At 50.4% G+C, this 20,036-nt stretch overlaps 11 protein-coding genes across 11 annotated transcripts; 6 read left to right on the top strand and 5 right to left on the bottom strand.

Annotated features, from left to right (window-relative positions):
• Positions 1 to 620: 620 nt before the first annotated feature.
• Positions 621 to 1,630, bottom strand: F5J12DRAFT_970033 (uncharacterized protein; the record flags this gene model as incomplete). Its single annotated transcript, XM_051750069.1, has 2 exons — positions 621 to 1,362; positions 1,413 to 1,630. The coding sequence occupies 2 exons, from the start codon at positions 1,628 to 1,630 to the stop codon at positions 666 to 668; spliced, it is 915 nt and encodes a 304-aa protein (XP_051602235.1). The 3' UTR covers positions 621 to 665.
• A 417-nt stretch (positions 1,631 to 2,047) lies between these two features.
• Positions 2,048 to 4,859, bottom strand: F5J12DRAFT_520712 (N-terminal C2 in EEIG1 and EHBP1 proteins-domain-containing protein). Its single transcript, XM_051739840.1, has 3 exons — positions 3,390 to 4,859; positions 3,198 to 3,338; positions 2,048 to 3,117 (listed from the first exon to the last, which is right to left on the bottom strand). The coding sequence occupies exons 1-3, from the start codon at positions 4,572 to 4,574 to the stop codon at positions 2,296 to 2,298; spliced, it is 2,148 nt and encodes a 715-aa protein (XP_051602234.1). The 5' UTR covers positions 4,575 to 4,859; the 3' UTR covers positions 2,048 to 2,295.
• Positions 4,860 to 5,784: 925 nt separating this feature from the next.
• Positions 5,785 to 6,671, top strand: F5J12DRAFT_717472 (uncharacterized protein; the record flags this gene model as incomplete). Its single annotated transcript, XM_051741060.1, has 2 exons — positions 5,785 to 5,957; positions 6,014 to 6,671. 2 exons carry the CDS (start codon positions 5,785 to 5,787, stop codon positions 6,669 to 6,671), a joined length of 831 nt encoding a protein of 276 aa, XP_051602233.1.
• Positions 6,672 to 7,016: 345 nt separating this feature from the next.
• F5J12DRAFT_816477 (SET domain-containing protein) lies at positions 7,017 to 8,248 on the top strand. Its single transcript, XM_051745085.1, has 2 exons — positions 7,017 to 7,927; positions 8,008 to 8,248. Exons 1-2 carry the CDS (start codon positions 7,024 to 7,026, stop codon positions 8,205 to 8,207), a joined length of 1,104 nt encoding a protein of 367 aa, XP_051602232.1. The 5' UTR covers positions 7,017 to 7,023; the 3' UTR covers positions 8,208 to 8,248.
• Positions 8,249 to 8,255: 7 nt separating this feature from the next.
• Positions 8,256 to 10,425, top strand: F5J12DRAFT_816474 (uncharacterized protein). The gene is made up of 3 exons (XM_051745084.1): positions 8,256 to 9,109; positions 9,174 to 10,030; positions 10,084 to 10,425. Exons 1-3 carry the CDS (start codon positions 8,293 to 8,295, stop codon positions 10,249 to 10,251), a joined length of 1,842 nt encoding a protein of 613 aa, XP_051602231.1. The 5' UTR covers positions 8,256 to 8,292; the 3' UTR covers positions 10,252 to 10,425.
• On the bottom strand, positions 10,297 to 12,096 carry F5J12DRAFT_970019 (Clavaminate synthase-like protein; the record flags this gene model as incomplete). The annotated part of the gene is made up of 10 exons (XM_051750068.1): positions 10,297 to 10,784; positions 10,852 to 10,955; positions 11,027 to 11,088; positions 11,150 to 11,165; positions 11,213 to 11,292; positions 11,346 to 11,457; positions 11,524 to 11,566; positions 11,624 to 11,748; positions 11,817 to 11,963; positions 12,033 to 12,096. The coding sequence occupies 10 exons, from the start codon at positions 12,094 to 12,096 to the stop codon at positions 10,440 to 10,442; spliced, it is 1,098 nt and encodes a 365-aa protein (XP_051602230.1). The 3' UTR covers positions 10,297 to 10,439.
• A 298-nt stretch (positions 12,097 to 12,394) lies between these two features.
• On the top strand, positions 12,395 to 13,385 carry F5J12DRAFT_816462 (uncharacterized protein). The gene is made up of 3 exons (XM_051745083.1): positions 12,395 to 12,756; positions 12,811 to 13,138; positions 13,185 to 13,385. The coding sequence occupies exons 1-3, from the start codon at positions 12,446 to 12,448 to the stop codon at positions 13,242 to 13,244; spliced, it is 699 nt and encodes a 232-aa protein (XP_051602229.1). The 5' UTR covers positions 12,395 to 12,445; the 3' UTR covers positions 13,245 to 13,385.
• A 217-nt stretch (positions 13,386 to 13,602) lies between these two features.
• Positions 13,603 to 14,559, top strand: F5J12DRAFT_816458 (uncharacterized protein). The gene is made up of 3 exons (XM_051745082.1): positions 13,603 to 13,724; positions 13,783 to 13,964; positions 14,018 to 14,559. Exons 1-3 carry the CDS (start codon positions 13,659 to 13,661, stop codon positions 14,460 to 14,462), a joined length of 693 nt encoding a protein of 230 aa, XP_051602228.1. The 5' UTR covers positions 13,603 to 13,658; the 3' UTR covers positions 14,463 to 14,559.
• Positions 14,560 to 14,871: 312 nt separating this feature from the next.
• On the bottom strand, positions 14,872 to 16,531 carry F5J12DRAFT_904481 (Clavaminate synthase-like protein; the record flags this gene model as incomplete). Its single annotated transcript, XM_051748531.1, has 11 exons — positions 14,872 to 15,101; positions 15,145 to 15,208; positions 15,324 to 15,412; positions 15,489 to 15,550; positions 15,671 to 15,754; positions 15,861 to 15,912; positions 15,976 to 16,018; positions 16,081 to 16,152; positions 16,179 to 16,205; positions 16,263 to 16,405; positions 16,468 to 16,531. The coding sequence occupies 11 exons, from the start codon at positions 16,529 to 16,531 to the stop codon at positions 14,872 to 14,874; spliced, it is 930 nt and encodes a 309-aa protein (XP_051602227.1).
• On the bottom strand, positions 16,502 to 17,724 carry F5J12DRAFT_816440 (YjgF-like protein). The gene is made up of 3 exons (XM_051745081.1): positions 16,939 to 17,724; positions 16,643 to 16,884; positions 16,502 to 16,571 (listed from the first exon to the last, which is right to left on the bottom strand). Exon 1 carries the CDS (start codon positions 17,332 to 17,334, stop codon positions 16,939 to 16,941), a length of 396 nt encoding a protein of 131 aa, XP_051602226.1. The 5' UTR covers positions 17,335 to 17,724; the 3' UTR covers positions 16,502 to 16,571; positions 16,643 to 16,884.
• On the top strand, positions 17,725 to 19,770 carry F5J12DRAFT_816438 (RTA1 like protein-domain-containing protein). Its single transcript, XM_051745080.1, has 11 exons — positions 17,725 to 18,003; positions 18,060 to 18,220; positions 18,273 to 18,383; positions 18,434 to 18,578; positions 18,634 to 18,746; positions 18,803 to 18,825; positions 18,881 to 18,961; positions 19,012 to 19,051; positions 19,109 to 19,295; positions 19,356 to 19,426; positions 19,481 to 19,770. The coding sequence occupies exons 2-11, from the start codon at positions 18,193 to 18,195 to the stop codon at positions 19,609 to 19,611; spliced, it is 930 nt and encodes a 309-aa protein (XP_051602225.1). The 5' UTR covers positions 17,725 to 18,003; positions 18,060 to 18,192; the 3' UTR covers positions 19,612 to 19,770.
• Positions 19,771 to 20,036: the final 266 nt, after the last annotated feature.

The following is a 20,036-nucleotide window of genomic DNA, read 5'->3' as shown; positions in this document are numbered from 1 at the left end:
ATGGCAAAGGTTGTCGCGCGTCCCTTCAAGGATTTCATTGATTTCTAGAAAGAGTCGAAACTTACAACACTTCTGAAGCCATTCGAACGAAGAGAAGCGTAACAACTAAGCTGATTCTCCTGATTCTCCCTTCGCATAATGCTTGTCGCAACTCAGATCTTTACCCACAGCATTGGGACGCTCCAGCGCGTGTAGTCGTGGATTGAACAGGAACCGCAGTATGCCTACTTGATGCACGAACTCGTGAAGTCGAGAACTGTGGCGGAAGACTCTGAGGACAGAGGAGAATGTACAGAGTATGCGCATAGATGCCAGGGTGTATGTACGTACCTTCAAATCGCTAGTAGAGCCACCGACCCAACTAACGAGAATTTAGCTACTGGGGTTTGATCATACAATGCTCCATTCTCATAGAAAAGTACCCGGAAGGCTACGTATATATGATGGACCAGTCAATGAAAATCACTATGTTCAATAGACGTCACCCGACTAATACACGAGGGGAAGTTCCTTTATATACGCTTCCGTCGTTTACCATCATTCTTGGAATAGCTTCGTATGAGCGTGCGCATTAGGTGTTATGTTCTAGTTCCCGTTCAATCGTCTAACGATACAAAATATCCGAAGAGTTGAACGGGGTGCCGAGATGGGGCAAAGTGCGGATTTTAGCATGAACCTGGGTCTTGAGGGAATAGTTGTCGCTCCACATCTGGGAGCCTCTCGCGCGCGTTGGCTACAGTTTCCTTCGAGAGGGGGCTGCCAAATGCACGGGATATGGCCTCCAAGTAGTTGTCGTCGAGTTCAGTTGTAGTCGCCTGAGTACTGGCAGTAGCGTCGGCCCAGCAATAGTTAATGCCACAGGGGAAATGACCCTTTGCGTACCGGATGAGGTGGTTGATGCCATGATAATACTCGCAAGCCTTGGTGAGACAGCGTTCTAGTCTTTCTGCTAGCCGCCAGAAGGGAAGCGCATAATTGGCAGCTACTCGTAGAAGAGCGGATTTCCGGAGAATGGAGGTGGTCGTCCCGAGCACCGAGTAGTGTCCAGCTGAGTGACTGGCACCCTCGAAGTGAAAAGCTTGATCCATTGACTGAATAGCCTCTATAATATTGTGCATCATCTGCGGAAATGGGGGTTCATCTCCGGAATACTTTATTTTGCGGTACTCCGCAGAGTTGGGAAACTCCTCGGTGGAGCGTAGGAACTTGTAAATCACGAGGACTTCCTCGAGGACATACAAGAACGTGCCCGCGGACTCGCGCATCTTCACGGTCCGTCTCACGATGTTTTTGCAGCAACGAGAAAGCAGGAAAGGTAAAACCTCATATGCATTTCCACCAAGCGACGAATGGCCTACTCGTCTTCAATGGTGATAGGAGTGTTTTGCGCTAAGACAAGCGTGAAACATTACCGTCTTTCGAATGCAGCGGCGAAAAATTCCCCTGGGGCTGTCGCCAGTGCGATCGCGATTGCGTCAAGAACAGGAATCTCGGACTCGGGGTTGGGGTCGGGTATGCAAGCATTCTTCAAGTTGTCACGGTGTTGGCCAACACGGAACAGGCCTGAGTGGGTGAGAAGTCCGAGCTGTTCGAAAAATGGGCTTTGTCGTCCAAGATGGTAGGCTGCCATGCTGTTAAATGTCGCCCATTTGCCCCTATTTGCCCTAAGTGACTAGTCAGCCTGAGTCCGCTAACGCACCGCCTCTAATAGCAATCTCATTACTCGTGTGCTTTTCTTTAGACCTCGTTGTTCAGGTACTGATCCATTGCATGAAACACTATGTGAGCACATGCGAGGCCAGACGTCAATTATTATTTCAATCACCGAAGGTGACTGACCTCGTGAGGCCGCACTGTCTTCTTCAAATGTTGGTGCTTGATCAGTGGTTCGAGGGCCATGTGGGCACGTTGCAAGGTTCATCCGACCCAGAATGAACAGCAACGCCGCAAGTCTAGTCGAGTCAGCATACGCTGACACGTAGTGCAGCGCTTGACCCTGTAGTAGCAAGAGTCTGAGTAAGCCATCACACGTCAGCGTCACTAGTCACTAGTCAACATCAAACATATGAAAAATGCTTGCTACAAGCTTGCTGGAACATGCTTACAAAATGTGCCTTAGAAAACTAGAAAGCTAGAAAAAATGCATCCCAAAAAATCCAAAAGAAAAACCTCTAACAACTATGATCAGTATTACTGTAATAGCAACCAGTGAGGGTTACGCATGTAATAGAATGTAGAAAAATATATCGTGAAAATATATACTAATAGTACTTGTCCGGGACTCCGTAGCATGCATCAGGCAGGTCGCAGAACTTTCTGCCACCACATTCTCTTTTCCTCTCCGCCCCCACGGCCATTATTCTTAACCACCATGCTCTCACCTGTAGCAACATTTTCGTTTCGTGGGTCTGTTCGCAGACCCAACCGACTTCCAATGGATCGCAGAGACTGTTTGCTTCTCAACGGGTGCTCGCCATCGCTGGCATCCAGTGACCCCGAGCGGTGCGACCGAACGCTATGATAATCGCTCTCCGAGTCTCGGTGCTCCGCTCCTTGTTCTGGCGTCTGCTCGTCGACCTCATTTTTCGGAGGAGTATCGCAATAGAAAAACGAGTCCTCATTCCCATCCGCAGATGTTTCACTGATTTGCCTCTTGCACCCAGGGCGTGGAGACTCCTGATCCCCACCTTCATAAGCACCGTCCTGCTCGTCGTAAACCCCGATCAGAAACGTAAACGGGTTCACTTGTGTCGGGGAGGTGACAGGGGCAGGATTGAAAATAGCCTCAATAAGCTTCTCCGTTGCGCGAGGACCTCGCACGTCCGGGAGCTTCGACGGGTCAAAAAACTTTCGTTTGGGATTCTTCTGTCGCCGCCGTGCACCGTGTGCTTTACTCTGGTCTTTGTCTGGATGTAAAGCGGAAGGCGAAGTGTCCCCGGAAGATAAGGAGTCCGACGATCCGGAACTAGAAGAGGAATACAACCCAAGTGTGCGAGGGCGGTTAAGGTACGTGTCCGAGTCGAGGATACCTGTGACTCCGCTAAGAATCTCGCCTTTGGGAAGGGGTGGCGCGATGTATGAGGTTGCACCTCCGGTGTGTTCCAAGTGAATAGTCAACTAGTAGCGTAGGAGATAGTGCCAGAGGTTGCGAAGAGTACATTAGTTTGTTGAGCGAGTAGGAGATAGTATAAGCCTACCTTTAGAGTAGCATTCGTTTTGCTCTGTCGAAGTAAATAGCGTCGTGTAACAACGCCAGCACCGACATATTGAGCGAGATTCAAATGGATGGCCCCAACACGGGGATTTCGCGGTGCATCCGCATCGCCAGATATAACACGCTGCAACAACATCGGCCATATGAACCGATTGATGTGACAGCTGAGACGCACCTGCATAACCACTAGTTTAGCTGGGCAGTCGCCCAGCTCCCCGGACTCTTTACCAACGTTCATTTGGACCACGAAATCCAGGGTCTGCTCCCAGACCACATTGTGATCCCTCAGTTGGACGAATGGCGTGTGTCCCTTTGCGGGTGTGTATCCGTCTGCCGGAGGAGTATCCGCCAGCGACGGGGCAGGTTCTTCATGCATTGGATTAGCAAACAGGGGGGAGTACGTCTGTGACTGGGGAAGCCATTCTGCGGAGAGGTAGTGCGCGGGTGTATGCAACTTTGAATGGGTAGATGAGGGTGTGCTGGTTATTGACGTGCCACTGACACTGCGGCTAACTGGGGGTGATGGCGCGTGAGAGCTGTTTGAAGAAACGACGAGCGCAGGGATGTTGTGTGGAATTGTGGGGGCATGGCTCCGACCGATGGACCGCGACCGGGGCAAGCTCGCTGGCAAACCGTAGTCATACGAGTGAGAGTGTGTTGAACTGCTTGCAGCAATACTGTGTGTGTCTGACACGGAGGCGGAGTGATCAAGAAGACTGCCACTGTCCCTATCACTTTCTTTTGTTCTTTCCTTTCCTTCGTGTGCATCTTGAAAGATGAGAGTAGTAGTTGGTGTTGTATTTCCCTTGGCGTTTCCCACCTTGCCCTTTCCTTTTGCTTTCCCCTTTACCTTTCCAAGGATCCCACCATTCGTGACTCCTTTAACCTTCCACCTCACCCCAAACTCACCGCGGACGAGTGGAACGTTATTCAGCTGATGAATCGTGAGTCGGACCAGGAAGACAGCATGTCTTGGCAAGAGTTGCGCAAAGTGGGCGCGTATTCCAGTCAACTGGCTTGGTGTAGATACAAGCGGCGGAGCTGGACCCGAGCTAGGTGGACGAGCTGTGGCTGTAGTGTGACTGGTCGCAGGTGGGGCTGAGGGATGCGTGGGTGGCTTTGCTCGGGAAAGATGTGACGATGGACGGGGGATCGGTGAGCCATTAGATGCAGCAGTAAATGGTGAAGGATGCAGATTCAGACGAGGGGGGGGTTTCTTGGGTGGTTTGAGGGTGGAAGAACGGTGTCGGAGGGATGGTGCTGACGTGGAGGCGACCGCAGCGAGAGTCGGATGAGTGTCGTCGCCATGAGTAAGATTTATGCCAAAACCTGGAAACAATCGCTGCTCGTGCATTAGCATTTGCCAGTGGGGTGGGTTCGTACTGGTCGTGGGTGCACCACGCGTTGAGAGAAGAGTCACCGAGACACTCGGTGAACACTGGTCAGCGGTGCCTCGTCACGTCACTGCAAAACCATCAAAATCGATGCCAACTGCTGATTTGACACAGGCCCGTGTGTCGGGTTGTCTGATGAGTCCCGATCGGAGCGGGGTAGAGTGGGGTGCTTTGGTTTCAATTTCTGGTCGACGAAGCCACTCCAACGCAGAACCCCGGGCGAGTTCAAAACATGCGATTTTCCTATTCGGGGAACTACGCGCACAACGATATTTCAACGGGTCATCTAAGTTGATGATGGGCACTGATCTCAGCCAGCGACGATCCCCCTGACCGAGAACCTTCCCTCTCATGTATGTATGTAGTTGCGTATCCACCTACTGAATCCAGCATGCCCGACGTTCCGTTGTGTGGTGGTCCGCGGGGTTCAGAATCTGCAGTACGGCAAGAAACTAGTAGGATATACGTATGACTTGGCAGCGATCAAGCGACCACTAGCTAGCATTAGCACAGACCTGACAGGTTGGCGTACCTCGCTAACATAGCGTACTGTATGACTTGAAGACATCGTGCATGTCAATCGACGAGTCGTTTTTTTCAAACGTTCGCCTCTTCGGAAGGCCTGTAGCGAAAAAAATCATGTGCAACAGCCCTGGCCTGGACGAACGGTCGTCTGGGTACGCGTGATATATTTGATACCATTCAGTAGCTATCACGACGGACGTCATGTTTGCGCACCAAATGTGAGCCTCCGCGACGTAACCTAATCAGAGTCGATGAGCAAAGTGAGTCAGGGTGGGTTGGCAGGTGGCCAACAACGATTGCCATTGTACGCAGAAGGGACGACATACGGCTCAAGGAAACTTCCCAAGGAAGAACAAGGCTGTCCTTGTTGTTGGTATTAGCGTTTTTTTTCTTGAGACTACCAAAACGGTGCATAAACGACTAGCCAAAACCGCGGGTCTTGTACTCCTGCGATGAAGACGATGAATGAGGAATATAAAGTAGTCAAATCCTTCTCGTTTCTACAATCCCCAGCATCAGCCAAGCTACTTTATTCGTTTCATTAGTCTTTTCCTCAAACAAGCAGAAAAAAAAATGTTCCAAGTTCGTCCCGCCCATCCCATCCAGACAAAAGCCATCTGGGACGAAGATCTTCCAACAACTCCCTCTGCCATGGCATCCTTCCCTGCGCAGCCTTCCTACCCTTCAAACATCCAGTTGCCACGCACCCTTCAGCGTCCTCCCTATGCTGAGGTGCCGCGGCAGAACGTCCTGGCCGTCGCCCCTGAACTCGGAGACGTTGCCATCGAGTATGTCCGTCGCGGCCTGCGCGTTCAGGCTAATCAGTAAGTACCATGCTTCCTCCTTCTGCCCTTCCATCCGGTGCTCATTCTGTCTCCAGGATGTTGGCTGGGATCTCAGCGCTGTCCCCATCGCACCTGCCACCTGCGATGCCGCGCTCGCAGCTGTATCACACCACATCGCTCACCATCCCTTTCCGCGCAACACAACACGCGATATCCTGTCCCACCCACATCCTTGCGCTCTCCAAGCCCTCCTCAAACGACGCCACGGTCACGCTGGTCCCAACACACGCCGTGGTGCTCGCGTCCCAATGCGCATCTCTGCCGCGTTTGCCCCCCTCCTACGTTCCTACCCAGCCTGGCGCCACCGTTAGCGTGACACTCCCCGTACTCCCTATTTCTGTGCCCTCTCCATCAGCATTCGCCCCCTTGCACGCATTCCTGTACACACATTCCGTGTCCAACTTGCTCTCTGCGCTACTCCCCGCCATCCCCTCCAGCTTCCTGTCCACTCTGACTTCCCACCAGGCGCTCCGTGGAACGCTCGCCTCTGGACCGGCACTCCATAGCCTGTCCGCGCACCTCATGTCCTCCGCTCCTGGCCTCGGCGCCCTCACCGGAGTTGCACAAAAGATCGCCGCTGTTTGGCGCAACGCGGTCGCTCTAGGTGTCCATGATCCTGAACTCTGGGACTGCCTTGATCTCGCATGGGAAGTCGTCATCGGTGCGATGAATCTCGGCGCAGGTGCCCATTAGACTACCAAGCGATACCCATCTATGACGTCAACAAGCACTCTCTCCCGGGGTGTTCATGTCCCCAATTTCTCTTTTTGCTTCTTTCTCTCACCCTCATCTTCAATTTATGACAATCTCCTCATCTATAAGCAAGCAACTCAAAAGATGTATCGTTTACCGGCTTTTTCCGTTTCTCTTCTGGTCTCCCGCGGATCAGTTTGATACCCGGTACTTTAGGCGTAGCAGAGGACGAATAATGGTTTCGAAATGTGTATCTACTAGTACAGGAATGCATCTCTCATCCCCTTCTGGACGTGTTGTGTGTGATTTGCTATGTATCTGGCGGAGCTGATAAGGTTTGCAAAGCATTTGGATGTTGACGGGCCCCAACTTCGAGTCTGACTATGTCGAGCTTCGGACAACGCAGTATGGCGGACGCTCCCTCTTTGCAGCTCGCGATACCCCAGCCGGAACACGCGTTCATTCGAGCCCAGGTCCCTTTGCGCATGTCATCTACAAGGATTACCGACGCGAAGTATGTGCACAGTGCTTCGCATACGCTGCCAGCGACTCCGCGCCTGTCAAGGTCGTGCAATCCCGTGTGTGGAGCATAAAATGCAATCCTGGAGGACTCCAAGCCTCTGCTGCCTGGTTTTGCAGCGAAGATTGCAAAAAGACTTGGGAGAAGGACGAGACAGGGCTGCTTCAGCTGCAGCTAGATGCGGCCTTGACGAAAGCTCTGGTAGCCTCTCGCAGGAAAGGTTCCAAGTCGACCAACACGCCCTCCTTCGGTTCTGCAGACGATCTCACACAAGACGCCATCGACCAAGCATGGAAAAATGTACAGGAACTCGTGGCATCGAAAGCACGGCTCGCCGCATTTTGCGCGACTATCGACCTCGAGGACATGGAACTAGAGATTGCGAGGTTGCTCGTATCCGCCATCGTCCTCCGACACGTCTCAGGCAGTAATACCAACGGTGTTGTTGATTCCGATTCGCATCGTAACGAGATACAGTCGTGGATCCATTTCCTACATATCCAAAACAACGAACTTGCGAACGTCCGCGAACGCCAGCACATTTTATCCGCTCATCTTCGAATATACGCTTTCCTTTGCAACGCACTTCCAAGGTATCTCCTGCAGTACACACCGACGACCGTGCGCGAGGTGCTTGCAAGAGACACCGGGAACGCTTTCGGTATCTGGGACGGCGATCGCAGGGACGAGATGTTAGGGTGGGGAATTTGGATCAGTGCCAGCTACTTCAATCACAGTGTGTACTACTACTACCCGCTGTCCCAGGTATCGCAACGCAACTGGTTTTTTGACGCCTCCGTCTTTTTTTCCCCACAGGTTGTTCCCCAAACATCCGCAAGATACGTCAAGGCAGGACGTTGTATTTTGAAACGAGCCGCGCTGTGTCAGCCGGGGAAGAACTGTGCATCAGCTACGTTGACACCGATCAACCCGTCGAACAGAGGCAGAAGGATCTGGAGTCGAGCTGGTTCTTTAGATGTGGTTGCAGCCGGTGCAACACGGAGTCTAGAGCGTAGATAGATTACATAGATGGATAGATAGGGACCAATTGTAGCGGATTTGGCAAGGAAGGTGGCTACGTCTGACCTCACACCACGAGCCATGGCACTTGCAGCGGGGGATGCGAAGGGAAAGAACAAAGCCAATGCACCGGAACAAACCTCAGAAAGGACGCCACTGCTGCAGGGCGAGGCTAGCCAGAGCACCCTCTTGTCTGACATCGTCATCGATGCAGAGAACGCTGGCGCCCGACACCGCCTGCGCTCGACGCTGACGCTAGTCTTCTTCACGTCTCTCTTCCTTTGCTTGCTCATATTCGCTGTCATCGTCTTGTTTGCCTATTCCTTTGCTTCCACTTTGTCGGACGTCTCCCCGCAGGATCTGCTGGAGAAAGGCATCGTGTTCGAGGGGCCGAATCGCGTAGACGTTCTCAATGCTACGGATGGTGGAATTTGGATTAATGTGGATGCCAGGGTAGGCATAGATGCTGGGTCCATCCTCGGCGTGAACTCAGAAGATGATGAAGGGACATTGAAAGACGCATGGAAGTCCATGGGCCGTCTCGGTGTCCGCCTCATCAAGACAGTATCAGCTGATCTCTCGGCCGTGTATATCTACTCCTTTACACAAGCGTTACTTGGAGTGGTCTCCCTTGAGCCGCTGGAACTCCCCATCACCGCCAACCCTCCACCCAACAACTCTTGGTTGACGCCTGTGTCCATTCCTCTCTTTGTACAACCGACCAACAACTCTTCCGATTTGGCACAATTCGTTAACGACTCGTGGCGTGAAGGCGTAGTCTCTGTCCATGCTGTCGTCCAGAACGTCGATATATGGGGTGGTAACGTCAACAGAAACAACTGGAGGAGTGTATTGAAGCTAAGTGAGAAGGATCTTGATGTACAGGCGATGTTCCAGTGTACGTCTGCTAGGTTTTCTTTTCTTTTTTTGGTGAAAAGGACTTCCAACTTATACAAATCAAGTACCACCCGTTCCTGGTCTGCCTTTCCCGGGGAGTGGCGAGCCGTTTCCGCCATTTTCCAAGCTAGTTGCCCTTCGAGATTTTTACATAGCGTCGTCTCCGGAAGGTCTTGTCTTGCAAGCTCATGCCTCGGCTGTTAACCCAGCACCGCCCACACTCGAGATGACAGTCCCAAGTCTACCGTTTATCGTTTCCGTACCGGGTGCTGGGGATACTCTCGTTCCACTTGCGTCCGTTCATACCGAACCTTTTTCCCTCACCCACCCCACGATCTCGATTTTGATATCTGGACATGTCCTTCCCCTGTCTCCAGAGGCAACTGGGCCATTATCAATCTTCGTCAGCCGCTACCTATCACTCCAGCACAACCCCATATCCATTGCGTCTCCTCTGTTCCCGTCCCTCGTTATCGATGCCGAGTTCCCTTCCCCGGATACTCGGCCAGATATCCTTCGCAACGTCACGATACGAAACATGAGGGTCAAACCGAATTCCACAGGGAACGGATTGCTAGCCAGCGGCGAAGTCTTCGCACGTCTGGTCCTCCCGAAAGGAATGGACTTCTCGATGGACGTCAGGCGAGTCTTTCCAAACATTCTCGTGTTTGACGGCGATGTCCCGGAATCGGCGGCAAATGTAACAATTACCTCTCGGAACGGCTCGTGTACCATCCTCCCGGATCCCTTACCTCCCCGAGCGTTTGGCCATATATGTCCTGAGGAGTGGTTGAAAGCTGCCAGCACATACGACGGTTCTGAGGATGGTGGTTCCGCATTTTTGGTCACCGCTTCTATCGTGAATGTACCGATTCAGGTTCTTCCAGGTCGCGAGCAGGAGTTCAGCAATTTTGTTAGCAAGGTGCGTAGGACAAACTGGCTTTTCATTCCCTTCCCCTCATCTTGTCAACCTAGGTAATCTTCAGCTCAAAAGGAGCGCTCGCCGGACTTCGGGGTACCGCCAGCATCGGTGTTCATATTGCTAGCTTACCCTTTGAAGGTGGCGGAGAGGATTCAGAGTTCGTGCTGGACGGTTTGCCATTTCAAGGGGTCGTGCGGATTGGCAAGAAGTTCAGTTTATGATTTGTTTTTCATTCCTTTTTTTTTCTGTTGTAACGATGGGGTGCATTCAGTCACTCATATCACCTGCTTTTCTGTAGAACATGTCAGGTTCATCGCACGCAGTGTCATTTCATATTTTTTAAGGAGACCTTTGTATCATCCTGCTAATGTAGAACAGAATGGACACCTGGAACGCTTTTCCTTTGACTTCAATTGTAATGTTTGATGACTAAACCATTGATGATTTCCTCTTCGACTCCTTTTTCTTTGCTTGGTCTGAGTTCGGTCCGACCATACCCATTCGCTCTTCTCCTCCGCCACTCCAACATCGTCGGAGCGACGCTATCCTCACAACGAGGGTTGATCCCAACCCTCTTCAAGACAGGGGACTCATACAACGGCACCAACTTGACGTCGCCATCGGTCATAGTGAAATAGAAGACGCCGAGACGAGTGTACTGTTGTTGATCTGGAGGGGGCTGGACAACGCGGTGAATGGTCCCTTTGTAATATCCACCCGTGAGGAAGTCCATCGCATCGCCGGCGTTTACGACCTGTTACATAAACGACACAGTAGAAAGTTATACTTGCAATCAATCAAAAAAAAAAGTAAGGACTTACGAGAGCATTTTCAACGTGTTTGACCCAACGCCATTTGCCATCCTTGCCGAGGATTTGTAGTGCCGCAACCGGCTGGCTCCACAGAATCGTTATGCTTCCAGAATCTGCAACGGACATGCAAACGTAGCAGGAAAACATTTAGTGACTGCAAACGTAAAAATGGCCTTCGACGGACCCGTATGTCCCTTGAGCCAAACATTGTTTGTTTTCTCTTCATCCTCCGCAGAGCGGGGATAACTGAAAGGAGGGGTGCACGTTGAGCTCATTATTGTGCATAAAACTCGCACTGATCACCGACTATTTGATAAATCTGACTGTGAGTGGTATGAGCTCGGGTTCCACGATCCTAACCTCTACTTACCAAAAGCCTCTCCAAGGCCATTGCAATTATGGATTTTGACCAATGCGTCCTCAGGAAGCTCCAAGCTTAGTGCAATGAGCCTGCGAGTTACCAATTTCAACGAGAGAGTATTTGGCCGATTGCAATGGCGGACCTCAAGACGGCAAACAGAACGTTGGCGTGATTGAACCGAGCAAACTCCTCGATCTCGGGGTGAAAAGGTCGTAATGCTTCAGGATGACCTTGCTTGTGAACGTCTCGATCAACTGAAGAAAAGAATGAGTCAGGGACGAAAGGCATCTACATAGACGACTTTGAAGTAGCACACTTACTGTTGATATACTCGAGCTGGTCACGGACTCCAGCATCGATATGCTACATAACCCGCTCGGTTAACACAACAACATTGGGAGACGAACATGGTATACATACCCAGTATTGCCGTAGTTTATACGCCTGGTACCAACCGGTTTCCTCTTGATCTATGTCGGAATATAACCGTTTCTCCTCGTCACTCACACAGGAAAACGGTACATCGGCGATATCAAACATGCGATCTCTCTTTTCAGATAGGGGGGAAGATGGGGTAAGAACAGATTTCCAATCCGGCATAATGAAGTCAAACTCCCCTGAGTTTGTGGATACCCGTGATTGACGACGTAGAAGAACCCATGGGTGAGTAGTGCATCCCGAACTTGAGATGCAAGTGCGGCGCGACCTTGCGCGCTCTCCATCTTGGATAGATCGATCGTAGCGAGATCGGCATAGTCCACTGCCGCATCATTATATTTCAGTGATGAGTCTAGTCGTGGTCAATCGTACATAGAGAAATGCAACTTACGGTCGGCTTTTGTGGGAGGTGCCGCGTTGTAATGGGGAACTGGGGGCAAAGCGGTCACTGACATGATAGGAAGATCGAGAGGGAGAGATGAATCCGCGGACGTTGTTCGTCTCAGAGTGTACAGTACATACCACCACGACAGGAACTGCCACAACGCCCACGGGGTCTGACACCTGGTGGTACAGATCGAAGCCGTCAGGGGTTGAAGATCAGAAGGAGCTGTGGCCAACGGAGAGGTCTTTGCGTGTCAAGTGACTCTAGTCCCTCCTAAAGCAGCTAACTTCGCGATGGACGTCAGGCGATTTTTTACCAGTCTTTGGTTGTCTTGCATGATTCTCAAGCGCTCAGTCCACGTGTTATAGTCATCGATTGATACCGTCGACACGCCCAGGTCACCTTATCTCGTCACCTCCATGGCGGGCTGCACACTCTCAGAGAGATGGTCGAAGCATCTGGAATTTTATATTCACACAGTAACCTTCCTCGTGCGTGTCACCCTACTTCCTGCCGCCACCTCCAGCTTAGCCTTAACCCAGGTAGAGGACTGTCTTTTTCGCGTTCCTCGAGAGCCATTGGAGGCGGAGTCAACTGTCTTCAGGGACATGTTTCTTCTTCCCCAAGGTGACTCGGAGACAGTTGAAGGTCAGAGTGATACATCCCCAGTGATCCTGCACGGTGTTTCCAAGAAGGAATTTGAAAGCTTGTTACGAGCTCTATTGAACAGGTCCGTCTATCGGTTATTCTCCATCCGCAACCTAACATCTGCACCATATGCCAGACAACATGGGAAACAGAAGGGCTCGCGTTTGGGCAAAACTCAATGGATTTCAGTTCTCAAGTTATCAACGATGTGGGAGTTCAATGAGTTGCGTGATGCCGCCATCCAGCATCTGGACTCGCCTTCCCAGCCTCTTGACCCAGTTAACAAATTGGTCCTCGCTTCGAAGTACCAGATCAAGAAGTGGCAACTTCCTGCTCTACTTGAGTTTGCCAAACGGTCCGAGCTGATCAGTGTAGAGGAAGGGCGTCTCATAGGATTCGAGAACGCACTGAAGTTGGCTGCAGTGCGAGAGCAGTTTCAGAAGATGAAGCTCTTGGATGTTATCGTTAGAGACTACACCCTTAAACCCTGCGATGAAAGAAGTTCCAAAGGACAAAGAAAAAGAAAGTCGTACATGCACCTCACTCGTACGCAAGGCCTTTGACTTGTAGTTACTAGTACAGTATGTACCTGGGCGTGATCGCCTTACATTTGTACCTCTTTCCTTGACTGTCGATATCGAACTCCCAAGAGCACAAGCGCATGTGCGGTTAGATATACTGAGCGATTTTCCATTACAAGCCCATATGTTCGGCCCGGCATCGGTAATCGGGCCGGTAAAAATAGCGAGGACAACTTCAGAATCCTCTCGGGGTGATCCATAACATTGGATCGAGACTAAGAACTTGGCAAGGTTCATGGCAGATAGTGTGATCCCTTCAGGGCACTCCCAGTGCTGGTATTTCTGTTCTTAACATCTTTATCTTTGGTTGCCGCATGACTCTCGAGCGCTCAGTTCACGTGTTGTGATCATCGATTAATACCGTCGACACGCCCTGCAGGTCACCTTTTCTCTCGTCGTTTCCATGGCTGACTGCACTCTGAGACGGTCGAAGTATCTGGAATTTTATATTCACACAGTAACCTTCCTCGTGCGTGTCACCCTACTTTCTGCCGCCACCCTCCAGCTTACCCTTCACCCAAGTAGAGGACTGTCTTTTTCGCGTTCCTCGGGGGCCATTGGAGGCGGAGTCAACTGTCTTCAGGGACATGTTTCTTCTCCCCCAAGGTGACTCGGAGACGGTTGAAGGTCAGAGTGATACATGCCCAGTGACCCTGCAAGGCGTTTCCAAGAAGGAATTTGAAAGCTTGTTACGAGCTCTATTGAACAGGTCCGTCTCTCCATTATTCTCCATCCGTAGCTGACACCTGCACCATATGCCAGACAACATGGGAAACAGAAGGGCTCGAGCTTAGGCAGAGCTCAATGGATTTCAGTTCTCAAGTTATCGACGATGTGGGAGTTCAATGAGTTGCGTGATGCCGCCATCCAATGTCTGGATTCGCCTTCCCGGCCTCTTGACCCAGTTAACAAATTGGTCCTCGCTTCGAAGTACCAGATCAAGAAGTGGCAACTTCCTGCTCTAGTTGAGTTGACCAAACGGTCCGAGCCGATCAGTGTAGAGGAAGGGCGTCTCATAGGATTCGAGAACGCACTGAAGTTGGCTGCAGTGCGAGAGGAGTTTAAGACGATGAAGCTCGTGGATGGTTTCTTTAGAGACTTCACCGTTAAACCCAGGGGTGAAAGAAGTTCCAAAGACAAAGAAAAAGAAAAAGAAAAAGAAAGTCGTACATGCATCTCACTCGTACGCAAGGCCTTTGACTTGTAGTTACTAGTATGTACCTGGACATGATCGCCTTCATTTGTACCTCTCTGCCTTGACTGACGATATCGAACTCCAAGAACACAAGTGCATGTGCGGTTAGATGTATATGCTGAGCGATTTTCCATCACGAGGGAACGTGTGGATTCGCAATTTGAAGAAATTCAGTCTACTTTGTCGTTCACATTACATCAACTGGAATAAGCCCTTATATTCACAGTTCGGCCCGGCCCTGGTAATCGAGCCGGTAAGAACAGTGAGGACAACTTCGAAGTCTCCCAAGGCGATCCGTAACATCTGGATCGAGACTAAGGGCTTGGCGAGTTCATGGCAGATAGTGTGGTCTCATATTCCTGTGGAGGTCTTTGAATTTCCCTGTTGATGTAGAACAGAGAGGACACTTGTTTCTTTGATGTCAATTGTAATGTTTGACGACTACACCATCAATGACCTCCTCGACTCCCTTGTCTTTACTTGGTCTGAGTTCGGTCCGACCATACCCATTCGCTCTTCTCCTCCGCCACTCTAACATCGTTGGAGCACTATTCTCGCAACAAGGGTTGATCCCGACCCTCTTCAAGACAGGGGACTCATACAACGGCACCAACTTGACGTCACAATCGGTCATGGCAACATACAAAGCGCCTAGACGAGTGTATTGTTGTTGATCCGGGAGGTTGGACAACACGATGGATGGTCCCCATGTAATACTCACCCGTGAGAAAGTCTATCGCGTCGCCAGCATTCACGATCTGTTAGATGACACATAAGAGAAGTTTTACTCGCAGAGCAGTCAAAAATTCTCCAATTTCTTCCTAAAAAAAAAAAAGAAGTAATAAAACCAGGTCTTAAGAGAGCGTTTTCGACATGCTTGACCCAACGCCATTTGCTGTCCTTTCCGAGAATTTGCAATGCCGCGACTGGTTGGCTCCATAGAGTCGTTATGCTTCCAGGATCTGCAACGGACCGCAAATGGAGTGGGCAAACGTTAGTATCAGCCAATATACAGACGTAGAATGCCTTTCGACAGACTTGTATGTCCCTTGAACCAAACATTGTTTGTTTTCTCTTCATCCTCCGTAGAGCAGGGATAACTGAAAGGAGGGATGCATGTTGAGTTGATTATACTACACAAAAGATGTGTTAATAGACTCGCTATTTGATAAATTTGACTGTGAACGATGTGAGCCTGAGTTGGTACCCCTAACTTCTACGTACCGAAAGCCTCTCCGAGGCCGTTGCAATTACGGAGTTTGACCAATGCATATTCAGGAAGTTCCGGGCTTAGTGCAATGAGTCTGCGCGCCACCAATGAAAAAGAAAAGGCATTTGACAGATTGCGCTGACGGACCTCAGGACGGCAAATAGAACATTGGCGTGATTGAACCGAACAAAATCCTCGACCTCGGGGAAGGTCGTAATGCTTCAGGATGACCTTGTTTGTGGACGTCTCGATCTACTCCAGAAAAAGATGAGTCATGGAGGCTCTCTACCAGGACGACTTTAATGTAGTACTTACTGTTGATAAACTCGATATGGTCACGGACAACAGCGTCAATGTGCTATATAATCCGTTCGGTTAACACGAGAACGTTGGGAGGAGACATATCGTTGGAAAATGTACCCAATGTTGTCGTAGTTTATACGCCCGGTACCAACCAGTCTCTTGATCTATGTCGGCATACAGGCGTTTCTCCTCGTCGCTCACGCAGGAAATGGCACATCGGTGATATCAAACATGCGATCTGTCTTTTCAGAAGGGGCAAGAACAGGTTTCCAATCACAGCGCCACAGAGTCAAACTCACCTGAGCTTGTGAATATCCGTGGTTGACGACGTAGAAGAACCCATGGGTAAGTAGTGCATCCCGGACTTGAAATGCAAGTGCGGCGCGGCATTGCGCGCTCTCCATCTTGGATAGATTAATCGTAGGAAGATCGGCACAGTCCACTGCCGCATCATCACATTATAGTGATGTCAGCCAGTCTCGTACGATAGAGAGCGCAGCTCACAATCGGCTTTTGTGGGAAGTGCCGCATTGTAGTGGGGAACTGGAAGCGAAGCAGTGACTGACATGTTGAAAGGTCGAGAGCAAGAGAGGAGTGGAGTAAGGAATCTGTGGGCATTATTCGCCTCAGAACAATACATACTTAATCGCATCGTGATGGGAACTGTCACAGCACCTACGGGACCTGCACTACACGTGCACACTACGAAACTTCATGAGTAGGTAAGCTTCGGGAGCGAGTATCTCCAATGAATACCCGCGAGGTGGTACAGAAGAGGACCTATCTCTGTTGTGTCCTGAGGCTTCATGCCAAGTATGAGTTTCACTGTCCACAGCGAGGCAACGGAATGGAGAAAAGGGTATTCAACCCCACGAAGGTGTCATAATACGTCAAATAAGATACAATTGCACTCCAGCGTGCCTGTCGAGGATTGAAGGTCAGAGGAAGCTAGTTGATCCGGATGCAAGAAACGCACTAGAGCGATACTACGGCGTCGGCCTCGATCTCAACACGCATGTCCGGGGACACAAACTTGGCCCCCAGAATCATAGTGGCTGTAGGCTCAACGTCTTTTATTTCCTCCTTCAACGCCCGGGCGACTTCAGTAGCATCGCTCTCGTGAATCACAAACATCCGAACCCGGACAATGACAGCCTTGTTCCCACCTAAGGACTCCACGGCCACCACGAGCTCCTTGAGTGCCTTGAGGGCTTGGTGATAAGCAGAGGAAGGATGGTCGACTTTCCCGGTGGTGACGTCGACGGCGGTTGTGCCGGACACGAAGATGAAGGGACCCTTTCTGAGGGCTCTGCAGTACCCAAAAGCCTTCTCGTATGGATTGGAAGTCCTGTACCTCTGTACTGTGTCCATCCTTGATATCAACGAATAATGACAGCAACCTAGACCAAGTTTCCACGGAAAATCACCGAGGTCGGATTTTCCGAGTCATCCCGTCAAATGGTCACTAGCACACTTCAGCGTGCCTGTCGGTCGCCAGGAAATGGGCCTATCGCCCAGCGTTCAATACTTAAATGACGAGTTCGAGTTGTGGGTTAGCTAGTTCCGCCCAGGAGGACACATGGGCGGAACCAGCTTGTGTACCATTGAACAAGAAGTCGGGGCAACTACCTTGCAGCCACTACTCAACAGCCAGCCATGGGTTCAACCTGCCTCATCTCTATATGCAAAAACCATTCTGCAGATTGAGAACTCGGAAACCTATGCCGGTAAACAGCCAGGCTTGACGTTGTAACGTTGATTGCTGATTGACAATTGCACTGCATTTTGGTGGATACTTATGCGCCTCATATGCACATGCATTGTTGTCAACGTTGATGCTGGCGCCTGATGTCGCCCGATAGTCTGACCATGAACTGACCCCAGCTGGGGCAGCCATAACTCCAAAGACAGGTGTGAAGGGCAACTGCCATGACAGCCTTCACTGAATTTTGATGCACAACCTGGTCGGCTGTACACTTTCTCCCTCAAATCATACCAGCGATTATACGATGTCAAGTCCACTGCACAGCTTTATTCGAGGTGTGTGTCGTATATAAATCCCTCCTTTGCTACGCTGATCTCTTCGCTGGTGCTAGTCCATCACCATTTCTTTCTCCTTTCACTCTCGTTCGCGCCACTCCTTGTCCACTGCGCTCTGGTAGCGCAGCTTACGAACTTTTGCAATTTACGGCTGGCGACTAGACTCCCTGGCAGAAATAGACTCCAATCATGAACACGGCTTGGACTTCTTTGATGAGTGGGTATCGGATAATATTTTCTGCTAGGCTGTCGTTAACCACTACTGTTAGCTCGCGTGTCCAGTCCTGACCTAGCAGGTAATACTGGAATTGGTCCCTATAACTACGTTCCATCCCGAGATGTTGGTATTGCGTTCGTCATCTTGTTTGCAATATCTACACGTAAGTTATACACGCATGCCATCAAAACGAGATCATACTGACTGTCTCAGTTGCGCACATCGTCCAAGCTGTGCGGTTCCGCATGTGGTGGCTCTTCCCGACAGCCGTATTTTGCGGAGTGTCAGAGCTGGTTGGATGGAGCGCAAGGTTATACTCCAGCAGCCATCCCCGTGCGCTCGTTCCTTTTGAAGTACAGTGCGCATTCTTTGTACTGGCAGTGATTCCTGACATCTTACTCGCCAAATTCTAGAATATCTGCTACTATTACTGGTCCAACCCCCTTGATAGCAGCCAACTTCGTGACCCTGGAGTATATCATCAAGGCTCTTGGTCCCCGTTACAGTAGGCTGAGCCCCAAGATGTGTACGTATACACTTCCGTCCACCTACCAGCGTCTTGTTTAAAGTCGTATTTTGCAGACACAATATTATTCTGCTCGAGTGTGCGTTCTCAAGAATTACTGTATATGCTACTGTTCGCCTAAAAGTATTATCTAGGACGCCATCTCTTTGACTATTCAAGGTGTCGGAGGTGCTTTGGCAGCAATGGCCGCTGGTAACGGAAAGAACCCCACTACCGTAAGTTGCGTCGTGGGTCTCATTTCTCCGTTGTTCACCCTCATTGGCAGGGTGGCAATGTCATGCTCATCGGTATCATCATGCAAATGGGTTCGTCCCCACGCACCATCTTTGTCGTTGTCATCTAACGGGACGTCTATCGACCAGTCGCCATCACGCTTTTTGTTATCTTTTCGAGCGAATTCCTTCTCCGTTACGCATATGACCAGCCGCTCAAGCCACCCGCTGACGATTTGGAGCGTCACCAATCTATTGCATATAAGCTTGGAATAGACTCACGTATAAAGATATCATTGTATGCGATGGGATTCAACACGACCTGCTTATTCATCCGGTAATACTCCATGTTCTCATTACTATCGCGCCTAGCGACTGATCTATCACTCTTCGCCAGGGCTGTCTACCGGACCGTGGAATTGATAGACGGGTGGAATGGACGGATTATATCCACACAGTTGTATTTCAGTGCGTTTGGCACTTTGAATGGTTATCCACTTTTTAGCTAACGGGTCTATATAGATGTCCTGGATGGTGGCATGGTCGTCCTTGCTATCTTTACGCTTAATATATTCCACCCAGGGTTCCTTATTCTTCCCATTCAGCGCCGCTTCTACTCTCTAGATGCGACACCTTGGTGTGGGAAGGCATAGGAAGCCTTGGTTTGATATGATTATGCGTGATAGTCCACTTGTCGCTATACATATTATCCGACGAGTGTGGAAGACCTCAAGTAGGGAATGAGATCAGATGTGATTCTCAATCACCAAATATGGTGTCAGCAAGATAACGAGTGAATGAGCAGTTCAGCACGACTCTGCACATCGGCACGATGGTAGTAATGCCAGCAGTGACCACACACTGTGGCTAAGCAAGGTCTCCACTATGACGATCGCAAACTCTCTGGCGAGTAGCGAAATTCGGTTTTCCCACCCTGGAATCCGGACTCTGGATGGATCAGGCTTCTTAGCTTTGATACGGAAGTATCTAGCAGCAAACACTGCAAGGAAGAGCGAAGGCGCATAACCCACCATAAGTTGACCGAGCAATTCGATCACATCGAATGTTGCTAACGTCG

The sequence above is a fragment of the Pisolithus orientalis genome, assembly GCF_024613125.1.
Source record: "Pisolithus orientalis strain OTSU chromosome Unknown F5J12scaffold_7, whole genome shotgun sequence".
In the NCBI taxonomy this organism is placed as follows: Eukaryota; Fungi; Basidiomycota; class Agaricomycetes; order Boletales; family Pisolithaceae; genus Pisolithus; species Pisolithus orientalis.
This window is presented reverse-complemented; position numbering and strand designations above follow the sequence as displayed.